Source organism: Lacerta agilis, chromosome 8, assembly GCF_009819535.1.
Source record: "Lacerta agilis isolate rLacAgi1 chromosome 8, rLacAgi1.pri, whole genome shotgun sequence".
Classification (NCBI taxonomy): domain Eukaryota; kingdom Metazoa; phylum Chordata; class Lepidosauria; order Squamata; family Lacertidae; genus Lacerta; species Lacerta agilis.
Window position 1 is genome coordinate 50,029,457 of NC_046319.1, and position 26,923 is coordinate 50,056,379.

At 42.4% G+C, this 26,923-nt stretch overlaps 1 protein-coding gene across 2 annotated transcripts in view; it reads right to left on the minus strand.

The window, feature by feature from the left end:
- Window positions 1–1,078: 1,078 nt before the first annotated feature.
- GARRE1 (granule associated Rac and RHOG effector 1) overlaps window positions 1,079–26,923 on the minus strand; it is a 61,646-nt gene continuing 35,801 nt past the window's right edge. For both annotated transcript variants that reach the window (XM_033157382.1, XM_033157381.1), the window contains exons 3-14: window positions 20,936–21,142; window positions 19,917–20,057; window positions 19,519–19,614; window positions 19,243–19,404; window positions 16,889–17,047; window positions 14,105–14,202; window positions 13,842–13,967; window positions 8,619–9,661; window positions 6,983–7,148; window positions 5,883–6,017; window positions 4,481–4,559; window positions 1,079–3,532 (exon numbers count right to left, since the gene is read on the minus strand). In XM_033157382.1, the coding sequence (XP_033013273.1) occupies window positions 3,215–3,532; window positions 4,481–4,559; window positions 5,883–6,017; window positions 6,983–7,148; window positions 8,619–9,661; window positions 13,842–13,967; window positions 14,105–14,202; window positions 16,889–17,047; window positions 19,243–19,404; window positions 19,519–19,614; window positions 19,917–20,057; window positions 20,936–21,142 (2,730 nt within the window). In that variant the 3' untranslated portion in view covers window positions 1,079–3,214. The remainder of the gene's footprint in view (window positions 3,533–4,480; window positions 4,560–5,882; window positions 6,018–6,982; window positions 7,149–8,618; window positions 9,662–13,841; window positions 13,968–14,104; window positions 14,203–16,888; window positions 17,048–19,242; window positions 19,405–19,518; window positions 19,615–19,916; window positions 20,058–20,935; window positions 21,143–26,923) is intronic.

Below are 26,923 nucleotides of genomic sequence, written 5' to 3' on the forward strand. Positions count from 1 at the left end.
ATGTTGGAATGGTGTAGGTGAGGTTTCCAATGACCTCTGCAAATGATCCCACATCAGTTCTACACTCACATCAGAGCAGGAGCTACGGGACTTGTGGTTTCATGTGGCATTGTGAAAACATGCTCCTTGCCTATGACTTCATACTTGATAAGTTAACACTGAAAGAGGCACCTGAATGAATATCACTGGTATCAAAGTTACACTATGATAGCAGGCTGGAAACCACATGCTTGTGAGAAATTCAAGCAAGTACTTAATCCTTAATGGCACAGGGAGGGAACAAATCAGTTGTGTGTCAAGCAGAGGGAACTTCACAAATGCAGCAATGTTTTAAGGCACAAGAGCCTCATTTTTGTAAATAAGTAAAAGAATGAGGGATCAAAAGTTTGATAATATAACAGTCTTTATGAGGGGATTCCCCCCCCCCCCAAAATCTACACAGTGTTCTCTATCATGCTGTCTTGGCAGTAGTGGGAAAAGAGCTGGAGAGCACTCTGTTCCTGCCCTGGAGGCATCTAGGAGCAAGGTATTTGTTTCCGTGCTGCAAGGCTCTTCTAAGCTCCAGAGCAGCCTTCTGCAGCCTGGTGTGTTCCAGCCGTTTGGGTCTCCAAGTCCCATAGGCCCAAGCCAACACAGCCAATAGGAAGGGATGCTGGAAGCTGTAGTCACCAGGTTGAGGAAGACTACACAGAGACGACAAAAGTGTTGGGTATTAGTACTGAATCAAAGGGGTGGTGCCTGCTTTTGCAAGGCCAGGATTCAAGAGTTCCTTGCAAGGGGTCTGCCTCTGTCCAATAAGACTTTGGATTTTCATCCTACCACCACACACACAAGACCCTTATATACCAACCACGATCCAGCTGCATCTAGAGCGAATGTGCCATCTTTTCAGTAATTCCACAATCATGCCTTATCCTCCAAGTGGGACAGACCTAGGGGTACTTCAGCTCAGAGCACGTATCTATTTGTGTGAATGTTGTAATTTGGGGGCTAGCAAGGAAAGCTCCACTGAAATTAACTTGCAGCTTGACGGTGCTCATTATCTTCAGCAGAAACCTTATTTTAACAAGATATAACCTACTATTAAAGGTATATCTTTAATAAAGCAAATAAGGTTATTTTTACTTACAGGAGCTTTAAAATTAAAATACAAAATGTACAATTCCAGTTCCAAAGCATTAGCTATTCACATAAGTACTGCAATAAGGGTAAGTTAACTAAGCACCAAACCCCATGCACTTGGCAGTGTGAAACATCACATGGCAACATTTGGTTGCCAAGTGCAAACAACTTGGGAAAATCACCAGTGTTCAGCATAATTGGAAGCAGAGGATGATGTAGCACCTACTAGACAGAAACTGACACACCTGTATTTCCACAATTCACTCCAATTTTAGAAACTGCCAGTGCTTGTATTTACCACTCATTTGCAACTGCAGTTTAGATGCTCTGTAGGGAACGTCAACGCAACAAACACCTGTACTTTGACCTGAAATCATTGTGGCATACAACTGCAATAGATTGTAGGGTCCAATATAAGTTTTCAATGGTGTACTTCAGGAAACTAAAAAAAACAAAAGGAAAAAACCCACTTGTTAAATTCACCAACATTTTTAGCAGAAGGTACAAAACATTAACAATTTACAGACAGAAGCCACACTGATTGTGCAAAGCACATGACTAAAGTTATGCACAGCAAACAACTCTGTAAACATGGTAAGGGTGGGTTTTGAGGAAACATGGTGACAATATCATAAATACAGGCAACATTGGCATCTTCAACCAGCACAAATAGTAACATTCTGGGCCTGCCAAGATGGCCCATCACCACACAAGCAGAAGGCGGGGGAGGGGTTCCTCGACTCTGCCCACCCCAACGTTTAGTGTTGTGTATTTTATTTATATATATTTATATATAATTTGGTATCTTTAATATACACATGTACTTCGTTTGTAGAAAATGGGAACTTAAATGTGCTTTTATCTTCATCAAAAAACTATATGCATTTATAACTAATAACCCATTTTACTTGTCAATGTATTAGAATGATATGACTTAAGAAAATATAAAAATAATATTAATACTGTCAAAAACCTTTATACCAGAAAATATTGTGGTTTATAATTACTCTTTCAAAGATGAAATATGAAAATTTAAATAGGTTTTTATAAAGACTTCTCTCACCTCAATTAATATACAATGGGATAGCTATACATATTTACCTTTTTTCTAATTTAAGCACCAGTCATTCCCCCAGATCCACTTTGGTTGGAAGGTTATTTCCTAATTCCACAGGTTCATTTATTTAATGGCACATATTGACTGAAAGTAGTTACTTTAATCGTTAGCACTACAAAAAAATAGTGTTTTTAAGTTCTCTCTCTTCTGAGCCAGCTCATGTTTTTACACACTAAGTCTAGCACTGAAATAAGACTTTAAATATTTGCAAGTAGTCTTAACTATTCTTTCATACATTTAAGGAGCACTGTATGGATAATGCCTTTGGCCAATGTAAAAGTATCAAATTGTGTATTCTAATGTAGTGTCAGCCACAGATGAACACAATCCACCCCAAACTACTATATGGATCTTGAGCTCAGGTTACAGGTGGATTGTGCCCATTAAGTTATGTAACAAGTTTCCTGGGCTGGAGTAGTTCCAGCTATTTTTGCATGAAGCAAATAACTGGAAAAAGCTTTTTGCAGTTGTCTGTGCACCACTGTTCGGACCAGGAGCTTGTGTGGCACATTAACAGCTGATGCATTAAAAAAGCTACAGCAGCCGATGTCACCGGAGTGAAGACTTTTTACCTTGTCAATTAGAAATCTAAAGAAAAGGAGTGTTGAGCAAAACTGCTAGATTTGCTTAAAAATGTACTCAAATTTGTTTTAGCAAGAAATGGTAACTATAAATCTATATGAAAAAATAGCTATAAAATACAGTGTTTTCTGTGGTAACAATGTAGCAGTTTGTTAGCAGGGTAGTCCATATAAGCTTTGAAAGCATCACAGTTTAGGGCTGTTGTGTGTACATGTAACACCTTGGCACCATTTGCTCAGCACTCTACAGAGAGAGAGAGAATCACCACTAGAAGCCGTCACTCCACAGAACCACCAGAAGAGACAGCCACCACCGCACAACTGTAAAACAAAGCAAGTGTTTGTCACATCAAAGACTTTGGTCCTCTGCGGCATCTCTTGCTAGAAAAAGCCGTCAGTACTGATGCATGTAAGATGGCCTGCGTTCGTGCTTGACTGGAAAAGGTTTAAAGCCCTTATTCATCGGTTTGTGCTGAGATGGCGGCGGCGGCGATTGCTGCTGCTGCTGCTGCTGCTGCGCATAGGCAAAAGTGGAGGAAATCCCTGTTGATGGTGTGCAATCGTTGGCTGTGGACCAAACGGGTGACTGCAGGATCTGCATGGTGTCATTCCACTGGCTGGCAGGGCTGCTCATCTGGTACAAAGACATGTTTTGACTGGGCAGTGTGTGCTGCCAAGGAGCTTTTGGAGGCCAGGTTTTGGTTTTGTTGTCCTGCAAGAGACCAATGACAACATCTGAGCCTCCTTCCTGCACGTCCACTGCCAGGAACCATTTCTGGCCCTGCTGCAAATGTTCCTTAGTATACCACTTTCTTCCAAATGAGTGAATGACAGTCACACAGAAACATTATCAGAGTGCAAGGTAACCTGTCCCACTGATGACTTGAACTCCTGGGGCATCTCCATAAATCTTGCCCACCGGAGCAGTTTAACTCTGTCCCATGTAAACCACTATGTCCTGGACCAACAGCACACATAAGGGGCCCACTCATAGCCCACCTCCAGTGCCTTCCCTAGAGAGCACTAAAGCCACAGAATCCAGGAACAGGAAGAGCCAATATTCTTGTCTCTTACAGATGGGAGGGGAGCAATGAAGAAGAAACTCTCCCACAGTTCCTTCTCCTACCCTGGTTAGAACTTGGACTATTATTGCAGTTAGTGCCACCTCTTTGACATTTCTGCAACACTCCAAAAGCACTCCCTTGGGAAGGAGGAAGAGCCACCCAGCCATGATGCTTGGCAGCCTGTTGGGGTCAAGGCCCTCCTACATCAATCACCACACAGAGCAATATCGTTCACCTGGGAAGTTCTCCCAGCAGCCCAATATATTATCTGGATTTCAGAGAAGGGGAGGGGGAAATGCATCTCCAATGGATCTACACCCCCTAAGATCAAAGTAAAAGTGAAACATTTTGGAGTCTCCAATAAATTCCATGGACCATATTCAGTTGTCTATAATAAAAAATGAAGCAGTGCAGTTTTGTTGGCCTTAAAATCTGGAAGTATAGTGAAATTGACTATTTAAAACTGGGCTGAATTCAGGGAGCATTTTTACTGAGGGTTTTTTTTTAAAAAAAGAAAAGCCTCCTGGAATCCCATCAAAGAAGCCCCCTCCACCATTAGCCACCCCAAAAGAGTCACTATTCAGCCTGATACTTGCCTGACTATGATCATCCACTGTAGAAAGGAGTGGTGGCGAAGGAAGTGTGCTCGGGTCTTGCTCCCCACTGCTGTGTTTCCTGTGGAAATATTTATCCAATGAGCGGAAATGGTCTGTTAGTGCCATGGCAGGGTTTAAAGGAGAAAATATTCTTCAATTCTGACAACACTTTATGCTGTATTTCCATTGTCAAAATAGAGGGCAATGGGGGAGTATTACAACTGAAGTACACTTGTACTAAGGGCCATTGCATCTAACCTGCTATTTTCATGGCAATTAAAGGTTTTTGGATTAAAGTAAACTTTTAGTCACCTTGCCTACAAGGCAGATAGAAGTCTACGGCACAGCAGCAGCTAGGCCATATTGCAGCCAATAAAAACTGCAGACCAGTGCTTCTGATATTGCACCAAAGCAGGGTTTTGTACTTTTGCAATACTTAATATTTAATTGTCCAGTCCTGCTCAAATAGCCATAGGATGGTCACAATCACTATTCATTAGGGACCACAGGGTTCCTGCCTATGAATACCTTGGCTTATGCCTTTGGGGAAGCTTTCAAGCAGGACATCAAGGCTACAGACCTCTCTTGGCACTAGCAGCCCTGCCTCAGCAGCATCTGGTTTTCAGAGGAATAGTATTTATGAACATGGACTCAACGCCAGGCATACTGTAGTCAAAACTGTGTGGCATTGGCCTTGTTGAGAGAAGTCTGCCTTCTCTACTCGACACCAGCTTTCTTGTTCTTCAATCAGCAGGACTGATTAACTGGACTTTCAATTGGGGATCCTCTTTTCTGTCACTGGGCACTTTTATTGGCTTCATGGTGATTTCACAGCCACAAATCTGGTGTTTGCTGCTGGGTGTGCTCAAGAGGGAGCCACAGCCAATCCACATATGCATTTTCAAACACCTGTTTGGCACATGTCTATTATTATTCCAATAATAATAATAATGCACGTCTGTCACTATAGCAGAGACTTAATACATGTAGCACGTCCATGTGGCTTTCCTAGCTTCCACCAATGCAGGCACGTACTAATGAGCAGGAATAAATCCCACAAGACAAATTAAGGGAAAAGTAGTCGGAACCACAGCCAGAAATGGAAGATTATAGCATATTCCCCAAAACCTCTGGGCCCTGGTTTCTTTTCTTGCTTCTTTCAAAGGGCTGAGACAACTGCAAGCTCAGGCAACATTAAAGGAGAAACAAAATGTAGGTGGCGAGACAGCCAAAAGTAGTTCAAATTTCTTTCTCATTTCCAAACCTAGCTTGGCCTTGTGACTCACACCTGGCACAGGAAAGTTTTGGAACAGCCTGACCCTTGCAAGTTAAGGTGGCAAAATCTTTATCCACCAGCAAAACCAAAGATTCTGCCTACTGCTTTGCCAAGAATTCAACTCACCTTCTTTGCTTGACTGCAGCAACAATATCTGGCCCTGAGAACATGGAAAACAGACTGTCTCCATTGGCTGAGGAAGTCTCATCACTGGAGCTGGCAGAGTCACCCTGAGTACCCGACCAACTGCTTGCCATCTCCCTGAGATGAGAGCAGGAAAGCAATCAAGAGAAAGAGACAAACAGTAGAGATGTGAGCAGTGGAAGGGTGGCTCACCACCCTAGTTGCTCTTAAATGTTACTGAACCTTCACAGGGCAAGAAGAAAAATCTCCATGAACGCCAACACTAAAATAAGACTAAACTGACAAATCCAGCATCATCTTACACCATTTATCCCATGGCTTGTTCAGGCACTGCATATGGAATCCATATCCCCTCTAAACACCTAGTACACATTCACTTAACAACCCTTTAAAACTGGCATTACTGCAGGGGCAGCCAAGGTGGTGTCCTGCAGATGTTGTGGACTCCAGCTCCCATCAGCTCCAGCCTGCACAGTTAATGGCTAGGAATGATGGGACCTGGAGTCCAACCACATCAGAAAAGTGCTACCTTGGCTGCCCTTGCATTACGGCCTCAGAACCAAAGCAGAAAATATCCATATGCTCCATGGAAATGCAATCCTGAACTTGGAAGAGCTGCAGCATAAATATTATAAACAGGCAACTCCCTGTTTGCACAGGGGTTCCGTTCCGGATCATTGTGCGTAACAGAAGTCACACATAAGCTCATTCTGCCCCCGCACCAACCCCTTCCGGGAACGAAAGCAGCACACGTGTTGGCAGCTGCATGTCAATTGGGCGCATGCAAAATGGTCAAGCATACACACAAATTTACACACTACTTGATTGTAAAAAATAACAACCCTCAAAGTGGTTTACAAAAAGTTAAAACAATAAAATTGAGAAAAATTCACAACTATACTTTAAAACATACAAAAGTTTGAATACTCAAACAGATTAAAATTACCTCAACTTTCTAAGCATATGGGTAGGCATGTTTAAACAAAATATATAACTGATGCAGCAAAAATCCCTAATTTACTGTATTTTACAGCTGCTTGCAAAGCTGGATATACACAAGGCTGCCACAGGTAGCTCCTTACCCTTCTGTGTAATACTCTGGGAAAGGCCAGGTTCTGTGCGGGTCATCAGGATGAGGCCAGTTGCTACGTGTGTTGCTGGGGCGACGGAAGTGCTGTGCTTGCCTTTTTTGTTGCATGGCCTGACTGACCCCAGCCACATAACGAGCAAACTCTGGATCAGAGCCAACTGGGAGTAAAAAAAGGAACCTGACAGTCATCTATTGACACACTTGGCTTTTTCCATTGCAATGATTAGCCATCTACCCCTCAGACAGACAAACAAAGAATATGAGAATGTGTACACATGCATACAAACACAATGGAAGCTAGTAAGTGGTTGGAAATGCCTGTTGAAGTGCTGAAAATTAAGAACTTCACCAGGGAGCGATTTATGTGGGGGCAGGCAAAATATGCTACATAAATCCCCAACATTGTAGCCACCAGCAGATTAGAGAGGTGGTGGTGACAACATGCACAGTGGAAGCCCAAGAAATGCTTTGTCTGTGTGCCTGGCTATCTATCTATCTATTTAGAAGCTTAGATCCTACTTTAGAATGCACATCAAATAGGAAGACAGATCAATACTACTGAAATCCATTCAGTACGCTTAAATCAAGAGGAGGATCAAACAAATGAAGAATACAAGTAAGGGAGACAACCCAAAGGAAGAGCCAGGCCATGCCTCTGCTCCCCTGTCAGGTCAGTCATTGCCTCAGGGTCTCCAACAACATGGAGCCAAAAAGCTGCCCATGTATATTCACATGTAAGTCCATCATCTCCACATATCATACTGCTATGGAACTTGGCAGCCCATCAGACCTTTGGGGAAACTATTTTCAGAAAGTCATTGCTATTGCAATGCTTAGCATTGCTATTGCTAAGAGAGACTGCTCTGCATCATAAAGATGGAACAGACTAAAGAATGTCTGAAGGAAGCAGATCCAAGAAATTAAGAGGCACAAAAATCCTGCTGTTAAGATGACTTTGTCCAAAGGAATGTACCCCCTCTACCCAACATGCTCTGAAAAACCTCAACAAGACAAATTTGTTCAATCCTATTAAGTTGAACAAAACTATTAAGTTGAACAAAACTTGACTAGCAGGATGGCTAAATTGTGCTGCCTTGGGAACAGGACTTGGTTGCCACAGACTTAAGTGAGCTAGAAGGCAGCAAGTGGCAGTGAGAGGAGGAGTACGGCACACACTTTCCCTTTTTACCCACCCCCCACAGAACACATCTGGGAGGTCAGGGTAGGATGCAGTAGGGAAATTCCTTGTGACTCGTCAACTGTTTGAAGATCTGGACATGGGGTCCCACCCACTAAATTAAGATATTTGTGTATTTCATAAAATTTATACACCACTTGATTGTGGAAAACCTCAAAGTGGTTTACAAAAATCATAAAACAGTAAGAATATCAGTAAGATGACATTTTCAAAAACTACTGCCCTCAAAAATTATCTTTCCTTACCCAATATTTGGCAGACTTTTTAAAAGGTAACCCCCGCTGTTGTTTTTGCTCTTGTAATCCTATAATCTTTCCCATCACCTGCACACAAAATGGTTTGTGTCTACAGATGGGTAGCATTCAACACATTCAAACATATTATTCAATATGTGGTAGTAGAAGGTTGCATTTACTTAACATGCACACACCTGCAGGATCAAAAGGTAGAAATTCTCCCAACATCCCAAAGATTCCATCACTTTGGTCACGGTTTGGCCACGTGTTGTTTCTAGGTCCTTGCTGCTTCTGCCCCAGCATCTCCGACATCACATTGTCCATGTAACTGTTCACAAGACCCAAACTATACAGGTCAGAGCTCAGGTCAGGAAAGGCATGACTGCTCCACTGAGGCATATGAGACAACCCTGGACCAACAGTCTGGGCTGACGGCTGGCTGGAATTGGTTGGCCACTTGCCAGGTGGACGCTGCTGTTGCTGCTGCTGCTGCTGCTGCGACCCAATGGGCTGCAGCAGATGCTGATAGTAATGCATTTGCTGTGGCTGCTGCTGCTGCTGCTGCGGCTTTTGTGGCTGCTGCTGCTGCTGCTGTTGCTGTGGCAACCCTTGCTGGAGATGGTGCAAAGGTGTGTGAGACGAAGACTGGGACTGCTGTAGCACGGTAGCTGGCTTCTGCTCTGCTGCTGCTGAAGACGATGCAACCGAGTTTCTTCTTTTCACCAACGGAGAGGTCTGCTGGGACTTGCCCATGTTGAAACCAGAGAGGAAATCTATGACCTCCTGCATTTCTTGGTCGGTTGGTAAATTCATGCCTTTGGCATCCTTGCTGTCATCTGCTTTGCTGCCATTACGCCTGTCAAGGAGGAACCCGTTAACAACCTGGTGGCTTCCACTCTGCGCCGTTGTCTGGGCCGACTCAACAGCCCTGGGGAAGTTACCAATGTTCAGAATACTCTGCAATCGGGCATCCATGTTGTTGGGCATTTTTGCTTTATCCTCTGAGTTGTTAGCTATGAAAAGGTTTTTGGAAGGTGTACTAGGAATGGAGTAACTTCCACTGCTGCTTGAACTGGAACAGGATGTTTTCTTTGTAAATCGTGAAGTCAACTTCGAGAAAGTCCTTTGCAATCCACCCGTCGATTTGCTTCCATTTCCAGATGGTAAGTCAATGTGACCCCCGAAGTCACAGATCTCACGCTGAAGCTGGATCTGAATACACGGCAAAGCCTGCTCTCTGTTTAACAAAAATAACCCTCTATTTCAGGCAAAAAAAGAGAAACATTCACCAACTTCAAAACAACTTTACAATAATTAGGACTAAGGCATGCAATCTGGAGGTGTTGAAAAGTACAATAATGTATAAAACAGGGATGCCTAACTGTTTTTGAGTTGGACGTTGCACTGACCCATGGTCAACACTCCGAGGTCTGTTTATCAAAGTGGGAGTGAACAAAGGAGTCATTCTGTTTTTTAAAAAAGGTCACAAAACTTTTGATATTACAAAATCACAGCAGGGCCTGCAAGAGTGGTCAGTAAAATGATTTTTAAAATGACAAATTTTAGCAGGGGGACCCCACAAAAACCTTTTGACATCACAGTGGGGTACCTATGGAAGCAGTCATTAAACATTTTTTTTAAAGCAACATCATCATCATCAATAACTTTTTTTAAAAAATTGACATGGGGTAGTGGGGTCTTTGAGGGCATCATTGGGTGGCATTCAAGTAAGTTGTACTCAGTTTAGACCTACTGAAAATAATGGACCTCATTAATTTCCATGGGTCTACTGTGAGTAAAACTTATCTGAATACTACCCATGTTTATTTTTTGAAATGGAAAAATTTGGGATCTTAGAAGATGCCACAACAAAGTTGTGGCGTCATGGCATTACAGCAGGGCGACCCATAGCAGCCGTCATTTTTTTAAAAAAAGACAAATCTGACGGGAGGCACAAAAAACTTTGTGAGCCAGATGTAGCAACCTCCAGTACAAAAGATTAACCAAGCTAAGGAAAAATCAAAGCATTCACAAAATTGTGGATTAGACAGTCGAATCTTTATTTGTTATTGATATGTCTAAGCTGCCCCATAACTTAGTTTTTTCATAATAAGATGTAAGAGTGTTAAGTATTTATTGATCTTAATTATGTTTTTACTAACCTTATTGTATTCTTGTATGTTGTATCCTGCCTTGTTATACAAGTGTGGATTATAAATACTTGAAATAAATAAATGTTGCCTCAAGAAATGAACCACTATAAATCTGTCCGGGTAATATTAAGCTTCTGAATAGGGCTGGGCGATGTTGGGTTCTCAAAATCGCAGTATATCGCCAGCCAAACATCAAGGCTTGGCAATAAACCGTGATGTTGTAAAAAGCTGCATTGGCCCCAGCCTGCGAGGTGTTGGATGAAACTGCCACAGCTCTCACCATGGGAGCTGAGGCACTTTCACCTCAGCGCCTTGCAGGCTGTGGCCAATACAGCTGGCCCAAGTCTGCTGCTGAGCCGGGGGGGGGGGGGCAGAAAGGCTCCTCCCCCCAACTGAGTGAGCCCCGAGTCCCCATCACTCGCACACGACCAACAGGGGGCCCGGGGTTCCTTGGCCAGGCTCTGCTGGGGGTGGGAGGGCACCTGCCCCCAGTGGAGCCAGCCCGTGTCCCTGCCACTCCCGCCAGAGCAGCAAGGACCTTGGAGCTCCTTGGCCAGACTGTTTGGGGGCCTGGGGGCAGGTGACTTACCTTAAATAGGATGCAAAGCCACCCTATTCACGGCTTGTGGAAAGGGGCTGCTGGAGAGTGCTGGGCCTGCCAGCAGCATCAAAAAGCCCCTATGCCACCTGGCTGCCTTCTACTGGAAGGATGGGCTTTGTTTTTCTGGGAGGAAAGGAGCAGCATACCCTCCCAGACAAGGCAGCCAGATGGTAGCCAAGCAAGGCTGCAGCCCTGATCCCACTCCTACAAGCAGGAGAGGGGTCAGGGCTTTCTCAGCTGGAAAGGGCAGGCTTCCCAGCTGAGCAGCCCCGATCCCGCATCTACTCAGCAATGCAGCTTGTTTCTCCCTCTGCCAAGGCAGAGTGCAATGGAAATTTCACCAGTAGTATATCGCTGGTGAAACTGCCATCGCTTGAGTCCCTCTGCCTCCAGCTCCCAGCTAGTTTGTTTCTTCCTCAGTGCACTGGGTGCTGCAGGGAGAGGGACTCAACAGTGACGGTTTCACCAGCAGTATACCGCTGAATGAAGATGTCATCACGATCTCTCCCCTCATACCCGTCCTGTGTGGTGTAGTGGTTAAGAGCGGTAGACTCGTTATCTGGGGAACCGGGTTCGCATCTCCGCTCCTCCACATGCAGCTGCTGGGTGACCTTGGGCTAGTCACACTTCTCTGAAGTCTCTCAGCCCCACTCACCCCACAGAGTGTTTGTTGTGGGGGAGGAAGGGAAAGGAGAATGTTAGCCGCTTTGAGACTCCTTCGGGTAGTGAAAAGCGGGATATCAAATCCAAACTCTTCTTCTTCTTCTGGGCGATATACGGATATATCACCCAGTGCTACTTCTGAACATGGGCCTATGTATGAAAACAGCACAACACAGCCAAGTAAACTGAGAAAATGTTTTGTTTAAACAATGCAGCATACTCAGTGCTCAACTTCCATCCATGCCAGGAGGACACATCAGCCACCCAGCCTGCTGGGTCTATAGCATAGCTGTCAGCCCTCCCTGCTGTTTCCCAATGCTATAAGGGAATTTCCCACAAAAAAGGGAAAGGTTGACAGCTATGGTCTATGGTCATGTGAGGTAAAGGAGGTAAGGCAACAGCAGGGAATACAGGCAGCTCCCCTGTGCATAGGAGTGAGATTATGATGTTTTTTATTAGTTCCCAGCAAAGTTTGTTCCTTTGGGAGGGGAGTTCCCTCAGTTTTCCATTTGGAGAGGGTGTTGCTTGCTTGGATTCAACATTATGAAAGGTGATGGGCAATCAAGAATAGGATGGTAAAGAGAAGCAAATGTTTAGTCAAAGCTGGCTGTGTGGGCAAGATGGTGGTGAAGGAATTTAACAGAAGCAGAAGGGAGTAAGACAAGCAGTGCTTGCCCCATTATCCCGCTCCATTGTTTTAGACCAAAATAATAATATTTTTTTTAAAATGGCAAAATGTTTGCTATTGTTGCTGAAGTTTGTAAAGCTTGGTGGTAAATAAAATGCTGCTTCCTCTTACATGGCCACCAGACTTTCCTGTTTTACTGATAACTGTCTGGATAAGGTATTTAGGTCTGTTCTGAGTGCTAGAGAGGTGGTAATCTAAAAAGGTGTGTCTGGTGAAGAATGTTGCTATATAGTGTTGGAGATCAGTGTATTCTGCTAGAGTACTAGCAATCAGATTATCCTAAAAATAGCAATATCTCCCAATAATTTTTTTGTGTACGTTCAGTATTTTATGTAAGTAATTAATTAATGGTGTTTAACATTGCCTCTTTCCAGTTTATGACTGGATGCTGCCTTTCAAAGCAAGTTGTGTATCTAGTCTCACCAATTATTTTACAGGCCACATTTCTTAATTACATAAAGAGCTTGCATCCAAGTCCATTGAACTCACTACATGCTGATGGTCAGGTCTTAAGATCTGAGCTTAAACACATCTAGGTTTGGACTGACCTCTTTTTCCTCCAGGTGCTTATAATTTATTTGGCAATCTGATGGAACCTATTTCCAGCCACTGATCAGCCTAAATTTTCCAATTCCCCTGAGCTGCCTTCCTTCCTTTGAAAAAGAGAAGGTCAGGGGATTATCCTTTAAAAAAGGAAAGAGAACTGCACTATGCTTACTCATCTTTTCCCTACTCAGTCTAATAACAAGGCAAATTTCTCAGGTTTGCTCTGGCCTTCTGCTCACATTATAGCTGCTTTTTGTGAGCACATACTAACAAGAAGCATTTCACCATTACAAAGTTTTGCAGCAGCTTTGCTCTGTACCCACAAGTAAGGTGAAGTGCCATCCAGTTCCTGGTGCCATCTGAATCTCACATGGCCTCCCATTTGCAGCCTTATCAGTGGTGGCAGGCAGCAGCCATGCAATCTTGCTTCTCTTTTTTTTGTTCCCACAGTGTCCAACAATATGTCACTCTGGGGAATTGTGTGAATGTCAAAATGGAAGCTTCCTATCTACCCACTGGGGCTGCAAGCTGAGGGGGCCCAGCTCAGTCCCCTGGAGGCAGTGGGGCTTCAGCAGATGCCCAGCCATGCCCAGGTACTGCTACCAGTACATTCCCACTACTTAGCCTTCAACATCAAGACCTGGTAGCATTGGCTGAAACTTGTCATTGCCATCTTCTCTTGTCACAGGTGACCAAGTGTTCCTGAATGAGGCATCATCTGTGCATAATCCTTATGTGGAAAGAGTGCAGCACAAATCATACCTACCTTCCCTCCTTCCAACGATTTAGGTCAAACACTGCAGTATAAAGCACATCCACCAGTCCCAAAGTCTTCTCTGGATCCAGGCTTCTCTGCAGCAGAGACATTGTTGCAGGATCTTCTTTCAGGCACCTAAGGAAACAAATTTTAGTAACAAATCTCCTGTCAACAACACTCACTTTCATACCAAAAATTTAGGTCCTTATTTATTTATTTATTTATTTATTTAAAGCTTGCCCAAGTTTTCTGAAGTAGTAAGTCATAATTACCATGTTGATGGGACTTGAACCACAATTCTGGAACCTTCTAAACTGATTTGTGGTGCATATGCTTCTTTGTTTTCAATCTGTGCTGTATCCACAACGACCTATTCAAGAAGAAAAAAGCAGTAAGCGATAGAGTAAAACGTCACTCCCTAAAACTAGCGAAAGCACCACCCCACTGCTACAGGGGCTGGACATCAGTCTACTGCATTCAACCACTAGGCAAGCAAGAGGGGAACGTGTAGGGAATTTTAATTGGGGTGCGTGGGTGTAGAAGAATCGTTTCACATTTACTCTGATAAATCCTACAGTGTAACATCTGAAAAGGCCACTGTTAACTAAAAAGAGGAAGGCTTATCTAAAGATTTTTCAGCTGCACATTATATAGGCTTTTCCTTTTGTCCTCCCTTTTGGGAGGGTGCAACTACTTGATATCTAGTAAACCATTTTATAGTTCTACCCTCACAATTTACTACCTATGATTATAAAACAAGTTTTCACAATAAGATTATCCTGCATTCTATCTGGACAGTTAAGGTGCTGCAAAATTTGGAATGTTATAAAAAGGAACAGCTTCCTTGCTATCAGCATAGGACAGGGAGACTGAGGCCTCATAAAGAACAACAGAGAAATGCAGAGTTCGAAGTCCTATTCTATGATCTAGTGGAAACACTCCCTGCGCAATGACCATACATTTAAAGGCTCTCCTCCATACCCAATGAAGCCTTGAGATCTTAAAGTTCAATTGTGGGAGTGTATATATTAATGGTATTTATTTTCCATATTTTCAGGTAGTTAAATACCACTCAATATTCAGGATTTCTAAGTGGCGTTGTAGTATATGCCGACAGCATTTCAATGGAGGATGAAGCACGTTACCAACTCCTTGTGTTTCATTTATCTAAACAAGCTAATCTCACAGTACAGCCATTTCTCACGCCCAGCCTGGGAAATGACTCCCGACTCCCATTGTTCTGGCTTTACAGATGTTTCCTCCATCACACCCACCTAGAGGACAATCTAAACAACGGAAGATAATGTCTCATCGGTACACCAAATTAGAAGCAATGCAAGCAGAACATAAACATGCAGATATCACTGCTTCTATCCAGCAAAAAAGAGGAGTCTGTGGCAGTTTCTGTCCAACTAATTGAAGTCCCTGCTCTAGTCACATTATCACATGACTTGGGCCAACATCACATATCAAAAATGTGAATGAGAATACTGAGGGCAAGAGCAGATTTCTTAAGAGTCTGCACAGGCAGTGTTTTTTAAATGGGACATTCCAGTTTAGAAGAAATCATAACTGTTGCACAGTACAAGAACACAAACTAGCAGCAGCACTATTTGGGGGGCCAGTTCCTCAACTTCCCATCAACATGGATTTCTTCTCAGAAAGACAGCAAAAGAACACACTGCAATTATCTCCGCAGGTGAAGCAGCTTATTTTCTTGGCTTGGTACCCCTGGAGGCAAACCAGCCCTTACCCCTGCTACTACAACTAAGGCCCTACTTGCACTTATTCCTTCGTATTCAACCAAGCACTGGTACTTCTTGTTTTCTTCTACACAAAGGCAACAATTTCAAATCTCAAACACTTGTTTTATTGCTTATGTTATACCTTCTTCCAAGGAGCTCTGAGTGGCATTTCCCCCCTGAATCTAAACCTAACACTCCAGTTGCTACAACAACTCAACTCTTGGTTACAATGACCAGAGTCACTTTGAGACGCCTCTTATTCATTGGAGTCAAGGATCTTGTGCAGTAAGGTAGATGGAGATAGTGATTTGTGTGATTCCACACAGCCAAATATGCAAATAATGAACTTCAGGTTGGGAACATTTTACTCTGTGGAATATAAGTTCCCCAAAACAAAAGGGATCACGGAGAAGCTGGTCAATTAATAGCATCATCTTATATACAAATATTGAGTGTGGATCCATATGGAGCCAAATCTGCACCATCCATGCACAAGAGGAAGGAATCAGCAGGCTGGGGCAAACCCCAAGGTTTGTAGAGCTAAAAAAGCCTATTGGGGATGGGGATGAAAAACGCCCAACTTGAGTTGGTTGTGCTCAGTCGCCATGGGATACTGACTGTTAGGAGGAGGAAAACAGATGGGGAAGGAGGGGGTATGGAATGGAGTATCCTGGAAAAGGACACAGGTGACTGACTGGCATACAAAACAAAGCACTCTACACTGCAACAATCTGGTACAGGTTCCAACATATAGATGATGACCCATACGTTTTTCAGAACTAAATTATCTTTGCCGCATTTCAGCTGTCCCCTTCTTTTTACTCTCCTCACATAGCTGTTCAGCCTGACTCCCTTGCCTCAGAAGACCTTCTGCCTGGAAACTGCTAGCAAAGGAAGATTGTTTCCATCCATGAGCTGAGTATACTCCAACTGCTCAGTACCACTACCTGGCTCTAGAGGTCCTCAATGGGAGCTGCCGCCTTGCAACTACCTGCTGCCAGCAAAGGAGACATGCCCCCTCACCATAATGGGCTGATAGGCTCCAGGTGCTTGACCCAACTGCCTTGCCTCAGAGCACCAAAGCAGACTCACTACCTGGCAGCACCAGAGAAGACCAAGGATGAGGGCAGGAAAGACTTCCTGAATAATCTTGGCACCAAATCGATAAACACAGTATTTTGTTTCTTAAATTATGCTTGAACGAGATTATATTGGGCCAATATTTTGGAAGCTGCCCTCAGATATCCTTGGAGCTGTAAAGAACAATTTAAGTATTCTAAAATAAACACTTGTGTGCTAATGGCTACTTACCAGCCCAGCTTGGCCAAACAACAACTGTACAGCCGTTTTACAGGCGCCCCGCCATGTAGAAGGGCAAACTTGGTTCAGCACTTCAGTCACAGGAGAGTCATCCCTTGGGGTCACTCCATTATGGCAGCCAGCTTCTTTAATTAGTTGTATCATCGTGTGCTGCAAAAACAAGAACACAAAACAAGATTGCTATGCAGGAAGCAAGCGAGTCATGATACCCTTTCCCCACTCCCCCCACCATGCATGCATGCACTTTCCTAAGCCACATATAAACACCTTAAATAAATACAGATGACTGCAGTTATTACTTAAATCAGTGTTGTTCAAATTATGATGTTCCAAGCCCAACACTTCCCCTGCTCCTGCTGTTTCCAGTGGTCACCAGCACCCTCATTCCAACGGTGATGTCTGTTTCATACTATATCTGTGTAGACTCCCTGAATTCAGGAGGAAACACACAGCAACCAGGGCTGGGGTTCCAATGGCTTATTAGAAGCAGCATGAGAATATGTGGAATGATCATAAAGGGAAGGCTGCTGAAGAAGAGAGGTGGGGTTATCAGATCTATTACAGTGGTACCTCGGGTTAAGAACTTAATTCGTTCTGGAGGTCTATTCTTAACCTGAAACTGTTCTTAATCTGAGGTACCACTTTAGTTAATGGGGCTTCCCACCGCGCGATTTCAGTTCATATCCTGAAGCAAAGTTCTTAATCTGAGGTACTATTTCTGGGTTAGCAGAGTCTGTAACCTGAAGCGTCTGTAACCTGAAGCACCACTGTATTGCAAAGAGTGCTGTGGCACGCTAAAAAAATATTTTTTAAAAAAATTATGGAATAGGTTTTCATGGATTATTGTCCACTTCATCAGATGCATGGATTTTCTAATATGCATGGTACATGCCACATATTGGAGAATGGAGGCTTAGATGTTCACAGTGTTAAAATATGTATGCATATTTTTAAAACTTCATATGAGAACCAAATCAAATCTTAACCCAACTACCAGCTTGCTCAAGAATTTCAGAGTTGAAGACAACACACTCTGGCCACTGCTATTGGCCAAGGCCCTTGGGAGGTTGCTTCTTGGCAACTCCCAGAAAGGACATCATTATGAGGGGGAGAGTAGCCTGGTCTCATCTAGTGGGGAGAAAAAGTTTGTGTCTTCTTCCCTGCCAGAAAGAATATTTGGGTCCCGCTGCTAATTATCCTGGGACTGCAGAAGCAAATGGAAAGGACACTCTGGTCCCAACCATTGGCAAAAGGAACAAGAGTCACCAACTGCTATTCAAGAGAAGAAGAACAAGGGAAGGTCATCCTGGCCCCAAATGGATATAAATAGCTCACCCATTTCCTTCTGGCCTTAAAGAACAGGCCTCCCTCCTACACTATCTCTCCACTTCCCTTCCATTGAGTGTGCCTTTGTAAGCCCAATATGACATCCCAGCTCTTTTTAAAACAATGTAAGTCATTTTGGAAGACAACTGTCTGAAAAGAGGGATAAAATGATAGTAAAATAAAATAAATAAAATTACCCAGACTGCAAGCTGTTTAATATGAGATGCCAAAGATACAAAATTAGGACAATCCTGTTTGAAGCCAACTTTTTATGAAACAATTCACCATGCTGAAGGTTCAAAACATATCTTTGCAGGAAACCTCTTGCACCAAATAGTGGCCCAAATCCTCTATCATGAATCACAGTTGCCTTTTTTCAAGCCACTGAGCTATGGCCGATTTCTTTCCATACTAAACCAGGCCAATCCATTCCACACACTGCAAAAAATGTGGCTGACAAAGAACTAGATGCTCTGGAACAGGTAACTCCAGTGCAACAAGACTGTGCCATCATCATCATCATAGTTACAGCAGCTTAGAACTTTGCAAGGAGAGACTTTGCTCTTGGTTGTGGCCATATGTGAGGATCTGTCTTCTGTCTCTCTTCACTTCTTCAGACAGAAGTGAGGAGGCACTTCATGACAAGCAGAGTCAACATGTATACACAAAACAAGTCAGCATGTGGAGGGTAAGGAGGAGCATTTAAGAAAACTTTTGGAGAATGCTACCAGTAAGCTTTAAGGAAACAAGACACAAAGCAGAAAAGATGCATCACTGGGGCTGTTAGTCCCTTCAACCAGAAGGGCTACAATTGGTCGAATGTGACCATTAGCTTTTGGACCACAGTTTCACTTGCAATCCAGTATCTTTTAAATACCTAAACACTAATTATTTCCTGCATAAACTTGCTAAAGTGGGACAAGGTTTAAAATTCATGCTTTGCATGTAATCTATCAACACAGAGCTTGCTACCAACAAAGAAAATATTACTGGGTTTGATACAGATTTAGGGCACTTACCGTTTTGAGCTTCAGGTTATCTGCCGCTGACTCATTAAAGGATATTCCTTTTAGGAAGTGGGCACCTATCTGAACAGGAACTGTGGGGAGCTCACACTGAATGGGTTGAGAAGGGGTCTGTCTCCGGCCAGTCTGCTGGGCTTCAGCATCACTGCAACACCCCTTTAGAGACAGAACACCAAAAAAAATGTGTCAGGGAGAAATCCATATGCAAGCAATTCAGCTTTATCTACAGTAAACATCTTTGAGGGGAAAAGATTAGGGGGGGGGGTTTACCTGCAAACTGGCTTCAATAGATTTTGGGTTCAAGTGGAAGCCAGCCTTCATCGCATATTCACAGTGACCCAAACTTTCCAATGCAGCTTTATATGCCTGATATTAAATAGATATATGTTTAATGCATCACATACCTGAACTTAAAACAACAACCACCCAATATCATCACAAAACCTTGCTAACGTAAAAGAGAAAATAACATCTTCCCCATGATCAATCACACCCTCCCTTAACTGAGGGGGCAGGTAAAGCTTCCAGAATGTTAGCAGTCTCTGCTGTTGGCACAGAAGCTCTCATTAAAAAGGACTTGCTCAGCAGCAACCCTACTTAAGTCCTCAGACGGCCCTACATATTTTATTCCATACTTACCCAAACGGTGATATAAAGATATAACTAACCTGCAAAGCACTGTCTATTTTCAAGTTCAATTCTTTTAGCTGGTGCTCAGGAATTGCCACACTCTGGGAGCAGAAGAGTTGCTGGACCTCGATTCCAGCCAAACAGCCATCACAACCCCTTTCTCGTAGCCGTGATGTGGCCTTCAAAGAAGAAGTAGAGTTTGGATTTGATATCCCGCTTTATCACTACCCGAAGGAGTCTCAAAGGGAAGTGGGTTATTTAATCTAGCTTCAGAATTTAGTTAAAGTTCTCAATTTAATCATCAGATTTGTATGACTGATTTTTTATTGCGGGGGGAGACGCAGCAGGGGGACTACAATCTTTTAAACAAACTCATTAACAAACCCTCATTATGGTAGCCAGCACTACTGTTGAGGTGGGAGGGAGAACTTTGTGTGTGTGTGTGTGTGTGTGGATTACAATTAAATTAACAAATAATTACAGATACCAACACATTAAAAATACATATAAATGTTAAGATGAGTGTAATCTGGGAATTATGCATGAAGGTAAGAGAATGTACAAAATTCAACCAATTAATGCACATTCCCTAATGCAGCTAGAGATACCACTTGACTTTACGGAGTACATTATACTCCCAACCTCATGGTGGCTTGCTGGGGAACCTATAGCTTATCATTCTGTGGCCAAAGGCCTGATTTTCTGTAGAATTCTTCAGTCTTTTGGTAGTTTTGGAAATCAAGAGATTACCAATGCACAGGCTGCAAGTTACCACTACTATGAAAAGTAAAGCCACTTTGCCAGAACTAAATGTATGTTACCACTTTTAAGCCCTTGAGGGTTTTTTTAAAGCTGCTCTGAGGTTTTTTCTTACAATCAAGCAGTATACATTTATTATGAAATTAATAATAATAAATAAATAAATAAATAAATAAATAAATAAATAAATAAATAAATAGGCTATGCCTGGGAGCTAAAAAGCAGCACCTGAGTGGAGACAGAACACTGAATTCTGGACTGTTGACCAGATCCAGCAACACACCAATTACATCTTTACCTCAGCCGCTCCTCTCCATGACCGCACAGCTTCTTCTAGCTCAATTGTGGGACTTGCACTGGATGTCTCAGCCATATTAGAATTCTTTCTTTCCTGAGCTACAGCTTCCGTAAAACATGAATGAGCCACTGGTTGGACCTTCTGCAATGCTTGGGATAAAAACTGAAAATGAACCTGCATCACTGTCAAGAAACATCGTCCAAGTACCTATGAAAATGAAAAAAACAAAAACAAAAGGATATTCTTCCATTCAGTTATTTGTAAGTGTGTTCTGGTGTTTGAACTAAATTTCCCATGTGAAAATATCTGATTGACATTCATGTAAATACATTATTACCCTACATCTAATCTAAAAATTAATAAAAAAAACAAAATGAAGCACTGGTTACTTACACTGAAGGCTCCATCCTGTGTGGCATTATTGAGGGATCTAAGTGAGTTGCTACTCCTCCCACACAATGACCTAAGGTAGTCAAGTCCATTAATTTCAATGGGTCTACTCTGAGTAGAACTTAGTTGGCTACAACCCAGTATTTTGAGGATTCTGTGGTTAAACGCACTATACACAATAACTGCAGTAAAGTACATTTGCTTGCCTCATTTTTGCAGTATATAGCATGCACAAGCAGCTGTTCCATCAGGCTATAGGAGAGGGAGACATGGGACTGCATGGCCCCTTCCATCTAAAAGACCAGTAAATTACAGTACTCTGTAACTAAGAGCTTGTTTTCCCCCCTCCCAATTCCTTTTCCTTTTGTGCCTTTTAGATTGTAAACCCAAGGATAGAGACTGTATTATCACTGATAACTGTAACTTGCTCTGGAGTGTGTTTCAGATGAAGAGGGGGATAAAAATACTTTAAATAAATTTAAATAAGTATTGCAAGGCAAATAGATATATGACTTCTTTTTAGAATATGTTTCGCCTTTTAATAAATTCATTTATTGGCTGAGTTTGTCAAAATGCTAAAATATCTCTTCTGTGGCTTTTGGAATTAATTTTGGCACCCTGTCTCAGGGAAAATGGCGCTGGAAAACTAATACGCAGGATGGAAAATTACTGACATTTGACACCCTTTGTTTTCTCCAACCATGCTTGCTTTCGCTTTTAAACTGATTCTAGATCCGGGTATTACCCAGGAACAAAGAACAATCCTTCTGCAATTGGAGTTTGTGAATTGGAAAATGAACTGGTTAGGTCGTAATTTCAAAGAAATTTGTTGTGGAGCAGGAGAGACCAGCCAGATCTGGGAAAATTTTGATAATTTGGAAGTAGACTTCTTCAGGGAACTGGGGCAGGTGTTGGAGAAATGGGACGAATTGATTCAGCAACCCCAGGTAAATGTACGGCCCTGGTGTAGTGAGAAACACAGGGCTGATGTTTTGACTGGAGCTACGAGATTCAATCTCTGGAGTGGGAGTCCAGAGATGAAGCTGAGAAGATTTTTGAAGACACAAGTGGAAGGAAACCAAAATTGCGAAATGGAGTTGCTGAGCTGGTGCCTCTTGAGGCGCCCAAGGAGGAGATTTATAAAATTTAAGATGATATTGAACAAGGACAGCAGAGGGAAATGTAAAGATGAATGGTGGGGGGGCATGGGAGAGAGCAGAAAAATGGTGAGAAGGGGAATAGGGTGAAAATGATAAAAATTGAATTAGGATGGATTTATGGTACCCTGAAGATAGTGTGTTAAGATTTTAGGATTTTGATGTTAAGTTTTAAGATTTTGATGTTATGATTTTGGGAATTCTGAATTAGTGAAGAGATATGTAACTGATTAATAGCAGCAGCTTAAGTGAAAAGAAGTATAAGATTGATTTAAGAATTATTTCATGATACTATAAGATGTTAAGTTTTTATGATATTATAAAAGGTTGGATAATGAATTGTAATGTTAAAAATGGATGTTACCAAAGTATATTAGTATTGAAGGCAGAGGAGGGAAAGCGGGGGAGGTCCCTTTAGAAGATCAGAAACTAGATTTTGTTAAGTAGTAAGAGAAAGATTGGTGTTCCAGTTTAGGTATGTATTGGTTTTGGTTTTGTTTTAATTGCTCTCTTTGCTGATTGTATCTATGTAATGTGTTTTTTATTGTGTCAATGTTGGTGTTTATGTTATGTTATGTGTTTCTCTTGTTTTATTGGAAAATAATAAAAATTCTTATTAAAAAAAAAAAAGAGTTTGTCAAAATGCTAACAGCTAAATCTACTTAAGCAGAACTGCTAGTGGCAGTTGCTCCCCCTCCCTGCCCATTCCATCTAGTCTCCCTTCAACATTCCTTTATGATTCGATCATTTCCCCTCTTTGTACAAAGTTTAAACTGAACAGTTTAGGTATGCCGACTGGCCTCTCTAGTGCAGTTTCCTTATTTTAAGAAGTATTCAGCTAGCATACACACACATACATTTAAAAAAAAAAAACTTGCAATGGTTAAGCCTGTCAATACGATTCTTATGGAAAGAATGACACACTGATTCTGGGTTCTTACAGAATTCAGTTTATTTAGGCCAAGGGCTACTTGTCTCAAATTATTAGTGAAGCTTATTTTAAAAGTTGAAACTGATGAGACTCTAGAGCACACTGCAACAGAAAAGCTCCTTTCTTCTGGAGGCCACTGGTTAAGGCAAACAGCAAGAACGCGTTTTACAGTACTGCAGACTATTTTGCAAAATTGCAGAAAGTACAACTCTAAAAAGTAATACAAATACAAATCTCATTGTGTTGGTTCCCTTTCTAAAACATTAAGAGGGGTGGGGTGGCACAAGCCTAGATAACATAATCAACAAATGGAAGAAACTGCTGCTGCTTCTCACCTCCACCAAACTGCAGCACAAGCAAGAACTCAGGGGAAGGGATGTAGGGCTAGGAGTCTTCCCTGTCTAAAATGCTGGGAAGCTGCTCTCAGTCAGTATAATACTGAGCTAAATGCAATGGTCTGACTCAGTACCAGGCAGATTTCTGTGTTCCTGTGCTGCTGAACAAAGCAGATTTGTGGACACCAGCTAAAACGTCCAACGAGTGTTTTATAATGTAACAATATATAACTAGGATGAGATTCTCTCTGCTTCTTTTCCATCTCAGGGCCACTTTCATTATCTGTTACACAATCTGAATTGTGACACGTGTGTTAGATCACATACATTTTTGGCTTCATGTGTAAGTAGTGGATGTATCCTGGGGCTGGGTTCCTACAGCATACTGGTATAGTGCTTGCCTCAAACACTGTGCTGTACATTCTGGGAACAGGCAGTACTGATATTGTGTACCTGAAAATTTTATAACATGTCATGCAGCCCCAATTTAAAAAGACAACCCTGTCAGGGCTTTTGAATGTCATGATCTTGCTTACAACATGCTACCAAGAGAAAATAATAGGGAAGTAGGTGAACACTCTTGGGGGCAGCTTTAGACATCATGCAGGTCAGAAGCATGAATGACTTGCACTCGTGACTGTCATTCAAAGCTGCAAGATGCACGTCTCCCTGTATTTTGCAACACTACTTTCCCCCTCCAGGGGGTGGAGACAGAAAGGGATGGAAAGAAAAACATACATATCTCCAGGCTTTGGACAAGTCATGGAAATGTTGTGATACAAACAAGTACAAATGAGATACTTCTGCCTCATGCCACATCGAAAGACACCCTAGGAAACAACAGAGGTTTACCAGGGCAGAAACTGCTTTTAACAGTTTTTATCACTTCTCTCTAGTTGAGAACTGAATGTGCCAATGTGGTGACTAGAGTGTTGAAGACCCATATTCAAAACCCCACTCAGACATGAAGCTGTTAGTGAACTCTACAATGTTCTCTAACAGCAAAAGCCCACCATCAGGTTGAAAAACTTGTATGTATATTTAGTTGAGCCAAAAGAATGTCCTGCATCTGACTACTTATGCATGTCCTGTACAGATGGCAAAGTAGCACATGTGACACAAGCAACTGCAGCTATGCAACCAAAATAAAGTGACACCTGTCTTTTTTACTTACTGCAGAAATACTTAAAGGCAAGACGATGTGACAGGAACACACACACAAAACCCCTCAAGATGTAGCTAACAATGCCAATCCTACTGGATAATTCAGCCAAGCTCACTTTCTTAAAAACACAAAATCCTTTTTCAAAACACATCAGCTACAGCACAAGTAGTTTGATATGGGAAAAAGTGCTCTGAGCTATCTAGGTTCAAAATGTTTGGGGCTTTAAAACGAAACACTAGCACCCTAAATTTGGCTCAGAGGTGGACATGTAGCAAGTGATCCCCTTCTAAAACTTTGCAGATATGATTGGAATGATCTTCCCCAATTAAATTCCTAGCAGCTGTATCCTGAGCTGACTGTTGTTTCTAGGCAGTTTTCAAAGGCTGCCTCCAAAAGCATCCTGGCACCCTACTCTTCTAGAGGATTATGACTCCATCAACAACAGGTTGAATCCACCTCCTGCCCTGAACCAAAAAAAACCCCACATACCCACAGCACCTCTTATCTTTTTGGGACTGAGCTGCAGCTTATTAACACTCAACTGCAAATTCTAGACACCAGCTCAGCGCTTCCACTACCACACCTGACTAGGAGAAACACAGCATACTGAAAGCACTCTATTCCAAATTCCCAGATGGCTTTCCCCAATGGCTTCATATAGATATCAAACAGCATAGGAGATAAGATGGAATCCTGCAGGACAAAGCCAGCCATACTAACTAGAAACTTCCCAAGGGCATTTAGGAATACATTGGATTGCGTAAACCTCCAAAAGTGTGTCATGTTCCTGAATCTCCATGCTTGTATTTTTAAACTCATTGCTCCTTTGAATGCCTAAGCTATCCATTAAGTGAATGGACTCTACAGTACCTTAGTTACATTTAGCTATGCTCACCATGGTGCTTCAAAGATTAGATACCTGTTAAATGGGTTTTTACACCACTCTTCAATAAAGGCTTTCCAATCAGAACACAATAATCAATAGTGGTTTTTGAACGGTAAAGGGACCCCTGACCGTTAAGTCCAGTCGCGGATGACTCATTTCATTTCATTTGCAGCGCTCATTTCGCTCTATAGGTTGAGGGAGCTGGCATTTGTCCGCAGACAGCTTCTGGGTGATGTGGCCAGGATGACTAAGCTGCTCCTGGCAAACCAGAGCAGCGCACGGAAACGCCATTTACCTTACCACTGGAGCAGTACCTATTTATCTACTTGCACTTTGATGTGCTTTCGAACTGCTAGATTGGCAGGAGCAGGGACTGAACAATGGGAGCTCACCCCGTCGCGGGGATTCAAACCACCGACCTTCTGATCAGCAAGACCTAGGATCTGTGGTTTAGACTACAGCGCCACCCACGTCCCTTTTTGAACAGTACCTGTGCTTATTGTATACACATTTAAGCTGCAATGTAATTCTCAAATACTTTTATTTCCCTCTGAACTTACTGTTTACATTTTTCTTTACACCTATGTGTATGTATACCTTGCCAACAAAAGATCACACTCCAGTCATCTGATGAAGTGGACTCTAGTCCACAGAAGTTTATGCCATACCTATTTTGTCTTTAAGATTCCACAAAACACTGTACATTTAAACGGCTGCTTCCCTTGTGTATATGAGGATTTTTTCTCAGATTATTAGATGAGATATTGCAATATGTCATATCAACTCAATTTTTTGTTTTAAAAATATAAAGCTGTCACTCTCATTTTAAGACATCAGGCAGACAATGAGTCAGGTGCAGATGTGTAATTAATACTTTTTCTATCTTCACCAAAACAGCACAAAACTGGAATGGACTCCTCCACATTGTTGGACTTCTATAATACAGTTAAACCTCCGTTTACCTAACTCTCTGGTTACGTAAACTTCGGGATGCGCACGGCAAACCTAGAAGTATTTTACCGGGTTTCGCCACTCATGCATCTGCAGAAGCGGTCTGCGAATGCGCAGAAGCGGTCCTCAGGTTGCGAAAACCTTGGGATCCAACCGGACCTCTGGTACGGATC